Source organism: Parasteatoda tepidariorum, chromosome 1 (genome assembly GCF_982258835.1).
Source record: "Parasteatoda tepidariorum strain Cologne lab strain chromosome 1, Ptep-v5.0, whole genome shotgun sequence".
Taxonomy (NCBI): domain Eukaryota; kingdom Metazoa; phylum Arthropoda; class Arachnida; order Araneae; family Theridiidae; genus Parasteatoda; species Parasteatoda tepidariorum.
Window position 1 is genome coordinate 55,676,906 of NC_141755.1, and position 20,850 is coordinate 55,697,755.

At 28.1% G+C, this 20,850-nt stretch overlaps 1 protein-coding gene across 4 annotated transcripts; it reads left to right on the forward strand.

Moving 5' to 3' along the window:
- The first annotated feature begins 709 nt into the window (after positions 1–709).
- On the forward strand, positions 710–19,953 carry Fnta (farnesyl transferase alpha). 4 transcript variants are annotated; one of them, XM_016063373.5, is made up of 10 exons: positions 710–846; positions 3,982–4,104; positions 10,670–10,784; positions 12,539–12,643; positions 13,901–14,011; positions 14,857–15,018; positions 16,213–16,275; positions 17,049–17,217; positions 19,229–19,379; positions 19,776–19,953. In XM_016063373.5, the coding sequence occupies exons 2-10, from the start codon at positions 3,987–3,989 to the stop codon at positions 19,778–19,780; spliced, it is 999 nt and encodes a 332-aa protein (XP_015918859.1). In that variant the 5' UTR covers positions 710–846; positions 3,982–3,986; the 3' UTR covers positions 19,781–19,953. The 4 variants fall into 4 exon arrangements, with proteins under 4 accessions (XP_015918859.1, XP_015918860.1, XP_042898726.1 ...); XM_016063374.5 differs by having other exon boundaries at positions 771–900; XM_043042792.3 differs by having other exon boundaries at positions 778–912.
- Positions 19,954–20,850: the final 897 nt, after the last annotated feature.

Consider the following 20,850-nt stretch of genomic DNA (forward strand, 5'->3'; position numbering starts at 1 on the left):
AAGAATTCTTATTATTTAATTTTACTAGGAAAACAATTATAGTTTTTTCCAGAGGAGATCAAAATATGAAAATATGATGACCGGTGAAAATGAAAATATGATAGCTAGATTTGAGAGAAAAATACTGCGAAGCATTTTTGGTGGAATAAGTAAAAACGGTACCTGGTTTAGAAGATCAAAACACGGAACTTTACAAAGCATATAAAGAATCTGAAGTCATTAAATTTATCAAAATTCAAAGGATTAAATGGGCAGGCCACATTATAAGAATGGAGGATAGCAGGACAACCAAAAAATTTTCAGTGCCAGGCCGATAGGTACAAGAAAAAAAGGACGGTCAAACCTAAGATTTTTAGACTGCCTTGAAAAGGACCAAAAAGTTTTAAGGATAATAAACTGGAGAACCTTGGCTAAGGGAAGAATTTCTTGGTATGGGCTTGTTGAGAAGGCCAAGGCCCATCCTGGGCTGTCGTGCCAATGAGAAGAAGAAGGAGAAGAATACTTATAAATCAATATAAATAATTGAATACATAAACAAATTTAACTTAAAAAGTCAATTTTATGTCAGATTAACAAAATAAATTTCATATCAAAAGTTAATTTTACATAAAATTTACAGCCAATCAAATAGATGTATTTCATTAAAAAGTTCTAACTTTCGGCTTTCTGCTATCTTCTCTGCCTCAAGCATAAGCTTCATTAATGGAAATAAAAAGCTATAAGCTAGCGAATAAAGCTCGTCGCACTTTTCTACAACCTACAGTACAGCCAATCTGCAATACAGCGGAATTGAATCTGAATTACATTAATAAAATTTGCGGCAAGGAAATAATTATACTCCTTTAGGTTAGTCCTTCAAAGTTTTAATTTTTCCGAAAACCTGAATTTCTGTATCAAAGAGTAAATATTTAAGTATTCTAAGTTAATATCTATTTCTTCCTAATTTATTTGAAAAACGAACACCTAATTAACCTATGCAAAAGCATACTATATGGTATTTAACTATTAAGACCGTATAATATGATTTTGTATCTCATATCATAGTTTAAAATATCCTTTGTTCTAATTAATTAACATATTTATACCAGGTTGGGGAAAAAGAAAGCCATTATTTTTACGTTAGGTGGTTGTAGTGATAAATATCTCTCAAAGTATCGATCAAATAATTTCAGATTTATGTTGGATATTTGATGGGAAAAGGTGACAATTCACAATAGAAATTCTTTTGTTGATATTTGTTAAATCCATTTAGATTATTTTGATCCAGGGTGTTACAAATGAAAGTCGATAAAGAGAAAGTTTGGTACATTTTACAGCTTTTCTTATATAAAGGCAAAAATGCAAGCCAGGTACTGTATTTGTGAATGATGTTTATAATTCCCATACTGTAATAATCAATTACCTGCAATTTTAGTTACGTCTGTGGGGGAGGAGTTATCGATCATGCCAACCGTCATCTATCAAAAGGTACCTCGTGATAGAATCAAGTTAGCATGCTTTATATATTACTGAATGATGTTTAACTTTTGTAGTGGTAGTTACGCCACAGTACTCCCCCACCAGAATTTTATCTAGGATATAATTCGATGAATAGATCTCACTAGTTGATGTACTTGTGAAAGACCGGGAGAGAGTCACCGGATTTTTTGAGTGCTGAATGTGAGAGGTGTATTAACATCACAGTCGAAGTCGCTCCTGTGTTGCCATTAGCAGTCGAGAGTATGCAGGCGTTGAGAGTGTAGGCGATGTGTGAATGTTCGAGACGAGACTGAGAAGCAACAGCGCAGGAGGTGAATGATGCATTCACAAATAGCAAGTCAACTGTTCAATGTGGACTATCCATCGAAGTAGGCGTAACCGTTAAGAGATTGCGAAGTGGGCGTTACTTGCGTGAGCAAATCACGTTCGAAGGTCACCAATGTGGGGGGGCGGAGTTATCGATCATGCCAACCGTCATCTATCAAAAGGTACCTCGTGATAGAATCAAGTTAGCATGCTTTATATATTACTGAATGATGTTTAACTTTTGTAGTGGTAGTTACGCCACACGTCTATTCCGATCAGATATTAATTATGATAAAGATGCACTTGCTCAGCTAAGTCCATCATTAAAAATTGACACAGAAATAATCGAAGTTGACCTATCTGTTAGGAGTCGTAGCATTACGCAGGAGTTAAAAAATTGACCATAAAAACAGTTATAAATCATTTTCTCAAAGCTGAATTAAAAACAAAGCTTAATATTTGGGTGCCAAACCATGATGAATTGAATTTCCATCTGCAAAGTCTTGGCCAAACGGAATGAAATTCGACAATTTCTTAAACGGGTGGTGACTAGGGGTAAGAAATGGGCAAAATATGACAGCATTGTGCGAAAATTAGCTGCATTGTCAAAGCGCGGTGAAGCAACTTAAATGCTGGCCAAACCAGGACTAACGTCCAGGATGATTCTGCTGTGCATTTAGTGAGACTTGAAAGGAATAATTTATAATAAGTTGCTTCCATAAGGCGAAACACTAAATTCGGATTTCTACAATCAACAACTGGACAGTTTGAAACTAGCGAGGGACAAGAAATAGCCAGAAATCGCCAACAGGAGAAGTGCTACATTTAATCAGGGCAGCAATGCCAAGCCACACGTGTCTATAGTGACTGCTCAGAAACTCTAAGAACTTGGCTATTAAATTTTGATGCATCCACCATATAGTCCAGACTTGGTTCCTAATGATTACATCTTTTTCTTGCATTTCCTTAGTGATCAGAAATTGTCATCAAAAAAAGATTGTGAGAATGGATTATTCGAGTTTAGATTGGGAACAAGACCTCTATTAGCTAAACATTATGAAGCTACCTTTCAAATGGCAACAAATTATAGAACAGAACAGTGCATATTTAATCAAGGTTGGTAATTAGGAACATGCTAAATAAAGTCTTGAAATTTAAAATAATTGCTTTCCCCTCCTTACCTAATGTATAAGAGTAGGCTTTGAAACTATTAAATTTGAGTCTTGGTACATGAAAAGCTGATCATTACATCAAAAGTTATTTAGGGTGTTCAGATTTTTTTTAATTATTTTTTTTCTTCTTTGTACTAATGTGTGATATAAAAAACTTAATTGGAAAGGTTAATCAGAGTTTTAGCATGCATAAAAATACATAAAATAAACTACAACTATATTTTGAACCTATATATTACAGATTTTTTATTTTAAATATGAGTCTTTTGTTTATTGTATTTTGAATTTTCTTTTTTAGTGAATGTGTATAGGAAAAGTATAATATTTTTTAAGCATAAGTTATTAAAATTTATCTTCATTTTTTGTGGCTGATTTTATTGTAAATAAATGTTGTATTAACTAACAAGTTTAAAAAATATTCTGAAAAAAAAGAGATTATGGAAAAAAGAAATGTTTCGTAGTTATCTAGAGAAGTTCATAATTTAAATTATATTATACTACAAAAAAAAAAAAAAAAAAAAAAAATTTTGTTATTGTGTATAGTGTTTGATTAATTTGAAGTATTTATTTTTTATTGATTTGTATTACACAGTTTCACAAATTTTTAATTAAAATTTACAAATTTCAATGGGAAGAAAATATAATTATATGATCCTTTAATTCCTTTACATATGAAGAAGTCTGGGAGACGTCATTTGTGTCTTATGTCAAAATAATAATTGACGTGTCTCAGACATCTTCAACACTGAGATGCCAACTTGCTCCAGACAGCATATAAATATTTTAAAGTGGTAGTTTATCAATTGTGATTCTTGGTTTAATCTACAGCTACATTTGAGTTAAAGCTACATTTAAATGCCATAACAACCGATAAATAAATAGTATTTCTAAACACATTTTTTTTTTGTCTAATGATACGTCAAGGGGTTAAATTACAATTATCAAAAAGTTACGCCTCTTTATATTATAATTTTGCATATATTTATTCCTGACTATTTCAATATTCTTCTTCAATTTTATAAAGGAAGGATGTCTGATGATGCAGAATGGTTATTTTACCGTGATCGAGAAGAATGGAAAGACATAACACCCCTTGAACAAAATGATGGACCATATCCCATAGTAAAGATTGCATATTCTGATAAATGTAAGTATTTTCTTTTATATAGTTTATTTTAAATGACATTAATTGTATAGTTTTAATGTATATTAATTGTGCTGTCTGTTTTTGGACAGTTCTGTTGTGTAAAACTGATATTTATATACAGTGAAACCTCCTGTTATGGACACTGCAGCAAAACGGACGCCTCTCAATACGGACATATTTTTAATTTCCCGGGATTCTTCTATGAATAAACCATTACGTACATTCTCCGCAAAGCGGACACTCCCGTAACCGGACGCGGAGAGTCATTTTGGTCCTGAAATGTTGTTTTTTATCTCTACAAACCGGGCACTACTTGTTCTAAATAAATTGCAAGCTAAAAAAATGAAACTTTTCACCATTTTTAAAGCATGTAAATAAATTTTTTTGCCTTATCCATAACTAAAAATATTGTTAAGCTATTTCACCACCGAAAAATCAATCTTTCTCCTGTCACCTTGCCTTATCTTTGTAGAGAAAGGAGAGAAAATGGTACCGCACTCCTGAAATAATTCTGACATCGGCATCTTTTCATCTGGACCATACAGGTTATGAGACCCTTCAAGTTGAAATGTCTTCTCTCAATGCTTCTTCCCCATTGAAAATTTCTTTAATTTTCTTATCAATTTGAAGACTGTATTTAACACAACTGGGGTAAAAAAAAGAGAACAGAAGTATAATCTTTGAGGTGTTTATATAAATGAAACATTTATTCAGACACTTGATAGCTGATCAACTGTGAATAATCAACTCCATAGGTCCTCATGACTTACAGGTATGCATTACTTTTTTATTGTGAATCATTGGAGGTTTATTTTCCAAGAAGGTATTAACCATGTTCCCTATCAAATGATAAGTAGGTGTAACAGAATGTGAACCTAATAATTGAAACGGACTGAGGACAGTACGCTCATGTTTGGTATCATATGTCTAACTTGAGTATCTATGCTAATAGGAAAATTATATTTATTTATCTGTAGCTACATCCAGAATTATGTATTTATATCAAACTTCTTTATGTGTTCTTTTTTATCTTTCTTATTGTTTAAATAAATATTCTTGTAGATATTTACAGTATCCTTGTAGATATTATTTAATTATTTCTACATCTTTGAGAATATTCTAAAAACAATTTACGGTGTTAAATTTCGTTATTAGGGCACCCTTCCTGTAAACGGACAACTCTCATTAACGGACAAATTTTTTGGTCCCATGAATTTCCGCTTAACAGAGGTTTCACTGTATATGTATTTTGCTATTTTATTTATATGCACAACAAATTTGTTATTTAAGCTCACTTCTAGATGTAAAATAAATTTGGGCCCCTTGGGATAAAATGAGGTTTTCAAAGCTTGTATTTCAAAAGCAAAAAGCTTATATAATTTATATATTTATAAAGTCATTGCCGGCAGGTAGGATAAAACATGTCTAAGGCCCTGTCTTTTGTAAATTATATCAGGGGTCTGTCCAGGCATTTTGTAAAAGGTCCTGTTTTTGTAAAATTGCGAGAAAAAAACTATTCATAATTTGTGAATATAAAATAAGAGTTAAGTCACATTCTTTCAACCAGGGTCCTTTTGTGAATTTGTGAAAATAGTTATTGCAAAAATTGCTGAAAGGTTCAAGTGATGAGAAATTAAGTGATTATGTGTGACATAATCTGTAAATTTTGACTCAAAATTTTTATTTTTGCATTTGCTGTTGATATTGTATGGTGAACTAAGAAAGCTTTAATTAAAGCTTTTGGGACTGCGGCTAAAAATCTTCACTTTACTGTCATTAAGGAAAAGATTAAATTCATGGCAGTAACAAGCAAAATACTGGATTCAACACATATAGAAGTATATGTTTTTGAAAAAGTCAATCAGATTAAATACTTTGGGAAAAAATAAGCAAAATAATAACCTTAAAACCGAAATTAAAGAATAAATATAGTTAATTGATGCAATTTTGGATCGAGAGGATGGTTTAAATCAAAATACTTGTGTTGGGAGACACAAATGTAACACATTATAAGACCTTAGTAAGACCAATAGTTGTATATGTTTTATATTAGCTTAAAAAATGCATAAAAGGTTCAAGTTCTGAGAAGGGGGGGGGTAAGCGAAATAATGACCTTAAAACTGAAATTAAGGAATAAATATAGCTAATCAATGCAATTTTGGATCAAGAGGATGGTAAGACCTTAATAAGGCCAATAGTTGTATATGTAAATGAGTGCTGGACAGTTTATAAATATGAGCGAAAGATCTTGAGAAGAATTTTTGATGCAGTAAATATGAATAATGTGTGCAGAGTACGATACAACTTTGAGATATACAGCAAATTCAGGGAACCAAATATAGTGAAATTTATTAAAATACAAAAGATGAGATGACTTGATTATATCTATGATAATGAAAACCCATTAAAAAGTAACTTATCAGCAAGAAAAAGAAAGGCAGGCCACTTTCAAGATATAGATAATGTGAAGAAGTGTCTGAGCAGCAGAAATTATAGGTGGAGAGTAATGGCCTCTCATAGATCAAGATAGACTAACATACTTGCCAACTTGTATGGTGCCAACTCTTAATAATTTCATTTAAGAACAATTTAAAAAAAATGCAGTTATCTCAGATTTGTTCTATATTATGAACGTAGGGACCGTATAATAATTTACTTCTGACAAAAATATTTAGCTTCAATTCTCATCGTATTTACATAGTAAAATTTTTAATTTTTTTGTAAGCATTTCATTAAAGAAATACTGAATCAAGTAACAAGTTTTATTAAAAATTTATTTGAGGCCATTCACTAATTTACATTCGTTATATGAATTTATTAAAGTTTTCTTAGTTTGCTTAATTCTTTACATATCTTTATAAACTCCATATTATCAATAATAGCGATTTTAGTTTTGTAGAATAAGCTTTTAAAAATAACTTTTATTTAAATCTAAAAAACGCACATGACAGCCTCTTTAGATAATGGTTAAATTAATAATGTTGAATAAAAAAATTTTCATTATTGTGTAAAGTAATTATTAATATAAAAAATAGAATGATCCCTTCCATTTTGAATATATTTAAAAGCATTCACTATTTTACGCATTAATTCTATCATTCTTTTTAATCAATCAATTTATTTATTTATTTAATTTTTTTTGCTGTTATCACTATTGATTTCTGTACAAATTTTAAAATCTCAATATTTTTAATACAATATTATGTATCTCGAAACGTACGTTTAATTAACCATTTTTTTTATGCTTCTGATTTATGTGATTCAATCATATCTTTTCATGTGCTATTATCTCCAATCTTTTTTTTTCTCAGTTATTGACGTGGAATTCATGTATGTAAATTATTTTTTTTTAATGCTATGACAGCTTGTAAAGTGTGAAAACAGGGTGGTCACCCACCTGGAAAACCTTGAAAACATGGAATTATCAGGGAATTTTTTTATACTGTAAAAATCAGGGAATTTCAAAGAAAAGCTTGAATTTTTCCCTTAATCTAAATTATTTTACCATCCGTTATATCCACTTTTATTTAGACATAAATTTATCATGAAAAAGTTTAAATATCATCAACACAGCAATACTTTTCTTGCATTAAAATCCTCTTCATTATTACCCTGTATAACTAGAATACCATTTCAAACTCTTCCATGTCGAGAAATGAATGGAGAAATCTTTGATCTCTTTGGAGATTATTTTTTTTTTTTTTTTTTTAAATTACGCCCGCCATCGTCTTCTCAGACATAAGGCGTCTTGCAGTCCAATACAACACTGAAGTAGCTCCAGAAGGTGAGAGGGCACAAAAGTCATCAGAGGAACGAATGTCAAGAAGAGAGGGGCAATCTAATAAATGCTCCCCAGTCATTGGCGAAGTGCTACAGAGCACACAAAGAGGTGAATTGACCAAGTTAATTTTAAATAAATGGGCCTGTAAGTAGTCATGTCCGGTAATTAATCTAAGGCAAGCAACTCCCTCAGCTCTGGGAAGGAGGGAAAGGTGAGAGCGCTGCTGGTCATCAAGAAGGCTAGCCCAGGATTTCCCATCAGTTAAGTCCCTAAGAGCAGATATTGTTCTGTGCCTGCATTTGCTCTTAAGAAGCCGCCTTGCATTTCTAAGAGGAACTGGATGAGAAGATGGATGCAGTGCTGAAGCCTCTCTAGCCAACATGTCAGCCCGTTCATTTCCGTAAATGCCACAGTGGCCAGGGATCCACTGGAGGACTACCTCTCTTCCAGAACAAAGAAGAGAGTCAATGCGTTGTTTACACTTAAATTCGAGTTCAGAGGGATATAAATTATATTCAGAAATGGTCTGAATAGCAGCCTGAGAATCGACAAAGATAACAATGTTTTGTTCAGATGGTTCACCAATAGCTGTAATAGCCATAAGGATTGCAAACACTTCTCCATCAAAATTATCTGCCCAAGTGTCAAGAGGTTCTCTAAGGCTGAAATATTTGGAGTAAGCACCAGCTCCAGCTCTACCAGTTGAAAAAGTGGCGGATCCATCAGTAAAAACCTGCAGCCATTGCTCGTAAGGGTATCTCTCGTGTATAGTGGCCAGAGCAATAGGATACAACTCGGTCTGGTGGAAGTCCGATTTCCGAACAGGCAGTACCAAGTCTTTGGAGATTATGGGACTATGCAGTTTAGGAAAGGCAAAAATGTGGTGGATGTGGAAGAAAGGATTAGGATATTTCCTTCTGTTCATAAAGATGATTTTTTTTTTAAAAATCTTCTTTTAGTCCGTGGGCTGAATTAATTAATTGTTCAAGTTTGTCCTGATGCTTTAGGGGTATTTTTTTCTTTTAACAAAATTTTTCAAAATGCTTTAGTATTTTTAACTTTATAAAATTCTCCAAAAAATTATTGGTTATATTTTAATTAGAGATTTTATCTTGCACCCTTTTTCTGAAAACTTTTGTACTCTCAAGAATTATTTTTCGCAGCAAGCCAACCAATCACTATTAGCAAAATGTTACAATTGTTGCATTGATGCTGATTTTCTGGATTTCATGATAACTTTTATTTTGATATTTCCGAAACTGTTTCTCCTTTTACCCTAAAAAGCTGGCACAAACTAAGGAATGTATGAGAAACATGTTAAATGAGAAATTTTTTTATTATTTATATTTGTTTGTTAGAAGAAAGGAAAACAAAACTTTGTTTTTCTGTTCTGCACTGTAAAGGAACAGCTTTCAAGTTGGGCAACCAGATAGATAAACTATGAATTCTTAATATATTCTAATTTCTAATTGGAAAAAAAAGATAAAATTTAAAGAATTTTATCTAGTTTTTTTTTTTTTTTTTTTTTTCTGTAGAATATGCAACAAGAAATTTGACAAATTTTCCTTTATGAATACTGAATATCTCTTAAAATGATAGTGCTAATTCGAAGCAAACAACATTATTTAAACATTTGACTTATGATATTGGTTCAAAGAAAATTATTTCAATGAGTTTTATAAAGAGCACTGTTTGGATAAAATACAGTATGAAGCTCTATATTGAAATGTAAATAAATATAAAAATTTAATTGGTTTTTAATCACCTGGGATGTTTTTTTTTTTTTTTTTTTTTTTTTTTTTTTTTTTTTGCTTAATAAAAATGTATTAAACAGTACTTATCCAAGGTTGTTTTGGGTCATTGCTATTTGGTACATTTTATGCAAAAACTATTTAACACTAATATTTTTTTATTCATTAAAAGCATTATTTTCTGAAAGCTTAATATATTATTTCCTCCACATCTATTCAAGATGATATATTAAAAAAATAATATTTAAATGAAATACTACACTATTATATTGACTAATACACTAATATTGACACTTTTCTTGTACCTATACTACACTTTAGCAGAGAGAAAAAACACGCTGACCTGGAAATTTTAAGATTTTTACTGGAAATATCCGGGAAATTTGAAACCTCATTTGAGTGGCCACCCTGGAAAAAGAAGGAATATGTTGTTTTTTTCCATGCATATATTCTTTTATGACAAAAAAATTTATTAGACAAAAAAATGTAATTTCTTTCTCTCTTTAAATTTTATGAATGTTACTTTTGAGCATAAAAATGCAGGGTTCCCACGATCTGGAAAAATTTAATGAATGGTAGCTAAGATTTTTCAAGACTACACAAAAATGCAATTATCTTAATTTATCTTTCTGCATTTTAAAAATGCAATTATCATAAATTTTTCTTTCATTCGTGAATTACAAAATTATTCCCAAGTTATTTTTTTCACCCATATATATTTCCTTTAAATTAGATTTGTATTGATAGCTTAAAACATCTAGATATTATCCCTCTGTTGCTACCACTTTAAGAAAATTTCGAGATTGTGGGAACCCTGAAATGTCAGTCTTTATTTGTTTTATATACATAAAAAGATTTTCATGTCTGGGTTAAGGTATAGTTTAAATTTTAATATCTATTTTTCAGTAGTTAATAACATATGATTTTATAACCTTTCCTACAGCTGATGGACCAGCATGACGAGTTTTCATGCTAAACAAAAGTTTATATATTCCATTTAATCATATTATAATAATGTTTCTTTTCCTTTTAGTTAAAGATATTTTTGATTATTTCCGTGCTGTGTTGGCTAAGCGAGAGATTAGTGAAAGGGCTTTTAAACTGTCAGAAGATGCTACAAATACAAACCCATCAAACTATACTGTTTGGTTAGTATAATTCACTAGTTTATTAGTTCTAAAAATATAAGCTCGTTTTTCTTTTTCTTGAGTTCAAACTTCCCTTGTAACACTCAAAATGAGCAGACACTATTTTTTAGGCACCAATTGCAAATTAGAAAAATACTTTAAAGGAAAGTCTAACAATGGGGAAAGCTAAAAGAAACTATCATAATTTGTACATGTTTTAAAAATTTAAATCATATTAATGTTTTATTATGTATTTATGACTTTTCCTTAATATATTCTTGGACTGACTTTATTAACTTATAAAATTAAATCTTAATTGCAATTAGTTCATTAGAACTAGACCTACAATCTCTCGTATATTGATGAGTTTTTTACGAGGCTCTAACTTTTTTTCAGGGTTATTCTTCTCAACCTAATTTTAAACAATTTATTTAAAAAAATACTGAATATAAAAATATTTTTTGATAAGTGAACGAATATGTAATATGCAATCGATGTGTTTATCTGGTATGGCAAAAAAATATATAATATTCCACAAACTATTAATTTTGGTTAGTAGCCAGGCCATTAAATAAATTCTCCAGTTTCTATAAATTTCATGATCACTCCTCTATGAAAAACCTGAAATATGGGAAAATATTAGACTACTTAATTAGAAGCAACATATAAGATAAATTGTTTTTACCATCTCTACCCTGTTTTATGTGACACAATAAACTTCCTTTTTCTCTAATATTTAATATTAAACAAAATAAAACTATGAAACATTTTAATTTTAAAGCCTCTAGTACCAATAAAACATTTGTTGTGTGATAATAATCATGTAGTTAATCAAATTTTAAAATGAAACAAATATCTATCGAAACAAATATTGCCTAAAAATGTTTATCTTTCTTTCAAAAGTACTTGATTTTAATGGAAATTCAATTTTCTTGAAAAATACTGATCTCAATTTGTATTGAATGATCATTTATTTATTGATTCATATGACTATATTCATTTTTTAAAAAGATGAAGCTTTTTGTATTCTGTTTGATCTGGTAAAAATAAAATCATTTCAACCCTTAATTATGTAGATATTTAGACGCAAAAATAATAAAAGCAATTAAAAAGAATCTAATTTCTATGGTAGAAAAATTGTATTTCTTCATTTTTAACAAAAACCTGTTAAAATTTTTATTATATTCACAATTTTGCTCTTAATCTTATTATGAGTTATGGCTCTTAATCTCATTTTTTTTCCAGACCGTATGCAGGTTGCTACCATATCACAAAACTAGTTTTTTTTTCCTCTTTTTATTCTTTGAGAGAGATTATATGTATAAAAATAATGACATTAATTCATAAACCTTGTCTTCTGATCTGCTGTTTCTGGACTATTTTGCTGTTTCTGGACTATTTAAGCAGTAAGTTTCTGGGAAATTTTCCCTCAGTTCACTAAATTTCTGCTGACTGACATGAGATAAAAATATTAGCTATGCTCTTCCATGTGAAGCATCTTTACACTTAGGCTTATAGGGTTAATTGGTATTTAAGACAGTTCGTATGAAACTCATTCAAAAGCTTTTAAACTAAATATTAAAAAAAGCATTGGCAACCTATTTTTTACTTTCAAAAATAAAATGGTTTTTACAATTATCTCAAAACTCCAATATTTAGAAAAGGTTTGGTACACATTGCCTTATTTGTTTACTAACTTCTGAAAGATCTTCTTGAAAAAAAATAATCTGTCATTGTAAGTCAAAGGGAAAAAAATTTTATTCATTTCTTTTAAGGCATTACCGAAGAGTTTTGTTGCAAGAATTGAAAAAAGATTTAACAGAAGAATTACATTATATCCAGTTAATTATAGAAGATAATCCAAAAAATTATCAAGTTTGGTAAGTGTTACTTCTCACTTTTTTGAGTTTTAAGGAATGTAATTATTCTATTCCTTAGTTATAATTTAATCAGTTTGAATTTCTTTTGTTTTCATGTATGAAGCTGGGGATAGTGCTACAAAAATATTTTTTGCTTTCTAGTTCAATTGTGTTATTGTTTTTAAAAAAAATTATGAAATTTTAGATCTATTTATTAATTCATGTCATTTGAGCAATTCAATGGCTGTGAATAAAATTTACTCTCATCAAAACTGTTGAGAATTCATTGATTTTGCTTTAAGGTTATCCTTTCAATTGTATTAACACATTCAGTTTCAAGTAGGGTTCTCTTGTATTCAGGTTAACCTGGAATTCACAGGTAATTTTGAGAGTGGAATAAAAACAAAGAACAATGGAATTTTTGGCCAAGAACTTGTAAAGTTTCAAAACTAATTTCAAAATTGATGGTAACAATAAGGAGCAAGTAAAGTTCAAAGTTAATAAGTCAATTAATTTTTATTATTTAAAAACTAAGCTTAATTAGCTTAGTAGTATAAATTAACTTTAGTTCTCTCTCCAATTGAAATTTAGTTAACTCAGATAACAGACTATATATCTGATGTGATTCTGTTATTAAACTATGTTAATTTTGGGTTTTTAAATTTTTCCTACTTTTGTACAAAACATTGTTTTTTATCTAAAATTTATATACTTGTGTGTTACAAACATGTTAAACCTTTGTCAAACTGCCAAAGTTAGACCAAAGTCAATGGGAACACTGACATAAGCTAATTTAAGTTAAGATTCAGAAATCAAAATTTTATTTTGGTATTTTCTGGAAACTTATAAAATTAAAGTGTTACATAGATTTTTATTAAAACTGCTCAAACAGTGAAAAATACAGACTTGTGGAACACACACCACAAGCAAACAAAGATTAATAAAGATAGTTAAATAATTAGATTTAAATTTATGGATTCAAATGGGGTTTTTGAAAAGTTAAGAATGGGTCTTCTTTAAAATAATTATTTTTAATTTTGCTCCCTTCTCATGATAATGATTACCTTTAAGTTCTTGATTTATTAATATCTATTTCCACAATTTTTAATTTAAACTGATGTTCTAAGTTTTTTTTTTCTTATCTTCTAGAATTATTTTTAAAAAAATCCAAGATATATACACATTTTGTAAAGCTGCCATTTTGTTAAGTTTTTGCATGAGTTGTACTCTTTAGCAATAAAAATGAAGTATTAATAATTTTTCCTTTTTTAAAAAAAGGCATCATCGACAAGTTTTAGTTGAATGGTTAGACGATTCTTCCAAGGAAAAAAAGTTCACTGAACGAATATTAAATGATGATCCTAAAAACTATCATGCCTGGCAACATAGGTAATTTTTTTTATGTAGATTCACTTTTCATGCTTGCTGAAAATTAATGCTTTTTACATTTAAATAGTCATTATTTTTCTATATGATAATATTTTTTCTCTTTGCAATAATTCAAAACATGTCTTGGTCATTTTAGCAGGGGTGCCACTCCTCAGTCCCGAGGAGTGAATTCACTGTTGAAGAACGATTGGTAGACTAAATTCTATTCTCCAATTAATATTTATTTACAGTTTGCTTTTTAAATATTAATTGTTTAATTTGATTATAGTTATTTGATTTTTAAAATCAGAAAAGAAATATAAAGCTGAAAACCTTGTTTAATATTAGTTTTAAATTTTGCTAACCAAGCAAATATGCTAATACTTCAAAACACTTTAGTTCATGTTTAAGAACAATGCTATATGTAGATTTGGTAAAAATAAAATATAAATGTGTTAACACATTTATATTTTATTTTTACCAAAATCAATTTTGCCATTTGTGAAAACATTCCGGTTTATAAAATTATCTGCTTCATAAAATCAAATGTTATCCCAATGAACGTGATTTTAATATGACACGGGCACTGTTATGTGTGCCTATCTTCAACTATTTATTTATGTACAGATTTTTTTTATTTATTATTATTTATTTATTTTTTATCATTTGAAGTTGTTGGACATTTTTTTAAATTAAATAAGTACAAAACTGCTAATTTGTCTTTAACTTTTTCATGATTATCTGTTATCAATGAATTTTTTTCTACTGTCTATTTTAATTTTATAGTAATTATTAACTTTGCTTTATTCATTTTTATTAATATTATAGTGATTATAATTTTTTTTTATTTACTTTGTTTCTGCTAGGCAATGGGTTATAAGAAAATTCTCTTTATGGGATGATGAATTAGAATTTGTTAACTATTTGCTTGAAAATGACATTCGAAATAATTCAGCTTGGAATCAACGCTATTTTGTGATTAGCAATTCAACTGATATGTCAGATGATATTTTGATTGGAGAAATAAAGTATGTTTTACTGTGACAAGGCTATTATCTTTTCTTTCTATCTATTGCTAATTACTTTTGTTTTCTATTATTATTATTTTTTATTTTATTTTTTTTTTGCTGAAATACTTTATTAATAGATATGAAATATTTTTGTAGATTATTAAAATTACCCGTAACATATATTAATAGTTCTGATTTATGCTAAATTCTATTAATTAAAACAAAAATGTTTCTCTTTACCTTATTCGTTGCACTTCTTTATTGATTAGACAAACCTGTGTTTACCAAGGTTTTATTTAGAATCTTTTTCCATTGTCCTCTTCCTCACCAGGTATTCTAGTTGTTTACTCTGAGTGCTTATTAAATCTTCCTCCTCATAAATGCAGTCATGTAATTTTGATATACAACTTTTTTAAAATTCAGCAACTATTAAAAAGATTTTGCTCAAATTTATATTTAACCAAACCTTTTTTAAAATAATGTAGAAAATTATATATTTTGCATTCAAAAATTTTTTGATTATTATTAAATAAAAAAATACTTATTTACTGAAAGTTATTTTTTTTACATAGAATTAGTTTTAGATAAACAAATTTTATAATTATGTGTACAAATTTTTTCAATTTACTTTAAAATTTCAAAGATATGGTGAAATATGCAAAAAAAATAAAATTAACATTAAGGGATCCAAACTTTTATTCAAAGATGGTACGTTTTTGTGTTTGATTTTGTAACTTAAAATATTGTCTGCACTAATTAATTAGCATAGCTGAGGTCACTTCCTCAATGCATTAAGTCCGAGAACGTGAAGATCCAATCATTAGAGGTGATCCTTTTTTTTTTGTGCACTGTACCTTCAGACTGATTTTCATGAAATACCTCTAGATAGTTTTCAAAATATTTTATTCTTAAGTAAACTGTTATCACAGGGATTTTTTCTTTTTTTAATTACTAAGTGGATTTTTACAGCAAAATTTTTTTAAGCTTTCAAATTATGTATAGTTAACTCATTAAATAATAGGAATTCTATTTATTCTTCATGCATTTTAACTGAAATAATTGTGCAGTACACACTTCAAAAGTTTGAGAAATAAAAAGTCTTTATGGAAAATCTTAAATGGAAAAAAGTTGGATGCATTGTTTAGTTTTCTTTAAAGTAATTTTAACAAACCATTACAATAGACACTGATCCCAATTTTTTTTTCCTTCCAGGTTTACTCTAAACAGCATTAAAAAAGATCCAAATAATGAAAGCCCATGGAATTATTTGCGTGGGTAAGTAATATTTTTATATGATTGTATCAAACTTCATAAATTTTATCAAAAATAAAAATGTGTTTTGAATTTTAAAAAAACTATAAAATGATTTGTTGCATTTTTATGTAACTCATAAATAAAATCTGCCAAATCAAAATGGCAAAAAAACCACATGTATATAAACGTCTCGTTAACAGGAGTTAGCAAAATTTCGGTGATTATAAGTATTTGATTTGCGGAAGACTGCAAACCAATGGTCTTGTCCGCGGAATAATTACAAGCTTTGCTTCTAATTATTGGATCCCAAAGAATAAGAAAAACCTGAAATTCCGGTGTACACCCAGAATCATACAGTTTCTAATATGATCTTGTACACAGAATTCTGCAATATTTGCAGTTTGCCAATAATTACAAACTTTGCTTCTAATTATAGGATCCGAAAGAATGATAAGAAAAATCTGAAATTCTGGGGTACACCCAGAATACATTGACACCTTAAATCATACAGTTTCTAATATGGTTGTCAACCAGTCAAAAAATTAAAATGTGTTACATTTATAACTGCTGTACACTGTATAAAGTAAATTAAATGCCATTACAACGTAAAAAGTTGTTTCTTTTGTAAGAATAAAATCTTATTCAAATTTAATGCTACATTTTTTGAAAAAAATTTAATTTATTATATAATTTCTAGAAATTTAAATAATTAATCTGATTGCTATTTAGTTAAAAAGGTTTATTCTGATTAAACAAAATCATTATAAATTTTTTAATTGTTTAATATTTTATAGAATTCTCCAATCAAAAGGTTTGACAAAATTTCCCGAAGTGACTGAATTCACTGAAACTTTATATTCTTCTGGTTGCCGCTCACCCCACTTACTGGGATTTATGATTGACAGCATTGAAGAAACTTTACTAAATAGTTCCAATCATGATCTTTGCCAGCGAGCAGTTGAGGTAAGATTTATAAGTAGTAAATATTTAAATATGAAAGTTGAAAATTTTTTCAATTATTTTTTTTTTCTCAAAAATTTTAAAAATAGTGCTTATGTTATAAAAATATATTTCTGGTATTTATTTTTCGCATAATGGTAAAAAAAGAAAACTGCAGATTAAGAATTTTAAACTAAAACTTGTGCTTTATAATTTTTTTTTTTTTTTTTTTGTAATAACTGGGAATTTTAAAATAAAAATTTGAATTATTAATAAAAGGGAAATGTTGTGTTGGTTCATTAATAGTTAAAATGAAAAGATTTTAAAATCAATTTAGTGAAACCAAAACGATAGGAAAACAAGCAAAATAATATGAAATTAAGCAAAAATAATAGGAAAATAAACAATTAAAGTTCTGCAGCATTTACAAGCTGTATTATAAGTCTGCAGCATTATAAGGAAACTAAATGTTTCCAATTTTCATTGAATTGTCCCCCACAGATTTAAAATTTAACAAAAGAGAACAGGTAAATCATTTTCATTATAGATTTTAATTAATTTCTGATCATTTGCTTTTGATACCTATAAAAAGATTTTCTTGCAGAATGATCAGATCAATTTCTTTTTTTGCAGAATGAACAGATTATCAGACCAACAGTAACAATTTTGTTTTTGCTTTAAGATCTATGCAAAATATAACTTTGTTTTGTATCAAAATTTATAAAATATAACTATTTATTTTATTATTATTTGTAACAAACTATTATTGATATATCATTACAAATTTGTATTTCTGTTCATTTAGAATTCTTTTAAATTGGGCGTGCGCAGGGAAAATTTGAATTTTTTTCATTTGTAGAAAATTGTATTTAGCAACTTCAAGTCCAGTTTGAATATATTAAAAATTTCAAGCAATTTATTTTCTAAGTAGTTTTTGTACTTTTTAAAAGAAACTCAAAATGATATGAGGTTTTCTACAAATATCATTTTGTATCATATATCAATGCCAGTTTTATTTTTAATAAATCTTATATATTAGTACAGAATGAAATTTGTGGAAAACTTCTTAGAAAATTGCTTAAAACTTTTTAAAATATTCAAACTGGACTTTTTTTTATTAGTAACCAAATACAATTTTCTACAAAATTACGAAGAAAAAAATCCTGTGCATGCACAGTATAAAAAGATTACTTTAATTACTCATATCTTGCGCAATTTAAAAAAATTTTCCTCACATTTATTGCATTTAATATTGTGTTAAATATTTGTAATGTTACAGCAAAAAAACGTAAGACAAAAAAGTTAGTTTTTTATGCAAATGTCCATAAATATTTAAGCTGGGCTTACAAATTTTGTGCAATTATTGCGTATAGTAACCAAAATAATTACTACAAGTTACAAATTTGTTGCTACATTTTTTGGTATAGGGTGTTCAAAAACACTATTTTCCGTTTGTAATCTCTAAACATCATTGTAAATATAAGAAATCACATGACCTGGAGTTCACTTAAGTTATAAAATTATTCTTTAAGTATATCTTGTGAAATATGAAAAAAATGTATTAGCATAAAAATGTTTTCATTAATATGCATTCAAAAAAAGTTTGGGCTTGAAAAGATTTCCTTTGGGTATGTAAACAAATTTTTAAGTTTTGAGCTCTAAAGCTAACTATATTTTATTACCAATGTTGAACATCCAATTTATAACAGATTAGCTGTTATCAATGTTCAACTCCATTTCTGATTTTGAACCCAATCCTAAAGACAAGATAACTCCTACATAGACTGTATAAAATTTGTTGTTCGAGTTGAAATAAAGTAAGATCTATCTTCGCAATCCCATTAAAATTTGCTATTTAAGAGTAAAAGAAGCTCTTATACAAGCACAAGAACAGTTGTTGTTTTTTTAATTTTATGAAGAAATAAATAAGATGCAGATTTTTTTTAAAAAATAATGAATTACAGATGATTAATTATAAATAAGATTTTGTTGAAATGCATTTCAGTAAGTTTTCTTTCCATTTCAATTTTTATAGCTATGCATATCTTTGATGAAAAAACATGATCCTATCAGAAAGCAATATTGGAAATTTATTGGCAAAAGTTTAGTTAATTTATATGGATTAGAAGAAAAAACAGAGCTGGACTCTGCAGGTGATGATTCAAATGCTGAATGTAGTGATACAGGTAATTATAGATTCTTACTTTAGATTCACTTATTATTATAAAAAGAGAAAAATTTATGGACATCTGACACTAAAGCTATAGTATTTGTGTCAATACCTTTTGATATTGCTTTAGCAGTATTTTTTTAATACATATATAAAACATGTTTTATAAATGCAATCAGCATTCTTTTTTTTTTTTGCAATATAGAAGTGAAAGAATAAAGAAAATTGTGTTTATTAGATGCTTTAAGCCTTGGTACTTCAGTGGCCTAACTTAACTTGATTATGTTATTTGTAATAAATATTTTAAACCACAACTAAAACTCTACTTTTGTTCATTTGTGTAAAAATTTTGAAATATTTTTGTGTTCTTTACTATATGGTGTGCATTAATTTTTACATTTTTTAATTATAGATTGATTGATGGATATTTTATTTTAATGCTGTAATGCAGCATGAAGAACAACTTGTTCGACAAGATGAAAAAAACATTAACTATGTCATAAAAAAATAAACAGAAATGTTTGTTTATGAAATTTTTATTATTCTTTTTTTATTGTATTGAAATAAAATAAAAATTTTGTAATCATAAATTTTTATTATACTTGATATGATTTTATATTTACTTTGCTTTGTAAAACTTTCCTACATAAAACATAATTTGTCTTACAATTTTTGCTTTTTACAAAAGAGATAAATAATTTTGTTCTTCATATCACCTTGATAAAAATGTACTGAAATTATTAATTTTTTTATTAAAAAATTTAATTTTTGTGAATTTAGGTTTTAATAGAAACTAAGCATAGAAAGACGGGGAAGTGATAGAATTTAAAAAAATCAGTGTTTATAACATATTCATTTTATTTTTTAATGCCAGCAAAAAGAAAAGGATACTAGCATTTGAAAAAAGAAATATTGATAGAGTGAAAATAGTATTGTGGTTAATGATTGTAAAATTAAAACATTTTGTTGGGGTTTGCTTCACTTCAGAATATCATTATACTGAATAGAGATTAATATTAGATTTTATGAAATTTAATTGGGACCATAAAATATTGTTACAGTTGAGAAAATTGTTGTAGTAAGAATTTACAATATATATAAAGATAAAATAACATATAGTTTGAAAACTTATGTAAATGTCAGGGTGCGTAGCCAAATCTTTCAACAAAAAATAAGTACTTTTTAAGCACTCAAAAAATATTTTTAAGCTCTATATACATTAACAAAATAATTTTCAAAGACTTCACATTATAATGATAAAATAACTAGTTTCTGACAAAAAAAACTCTTCTTGATTATGATAGCTATTATAAAATGATCAAGAGTTTTTTCGGTTTGATATCAGAGGGTGGAAAATGAGGTCTGAAATGGAGAATATCTTTCAAAATGCAGCAAAGTTGCACATCAAACATGTAAAATGATTGGCGCTTTCATACGCTACTGTCTGACGGTAAGTTGAAATGGATTGTGGTTGAATGAATTGTGAA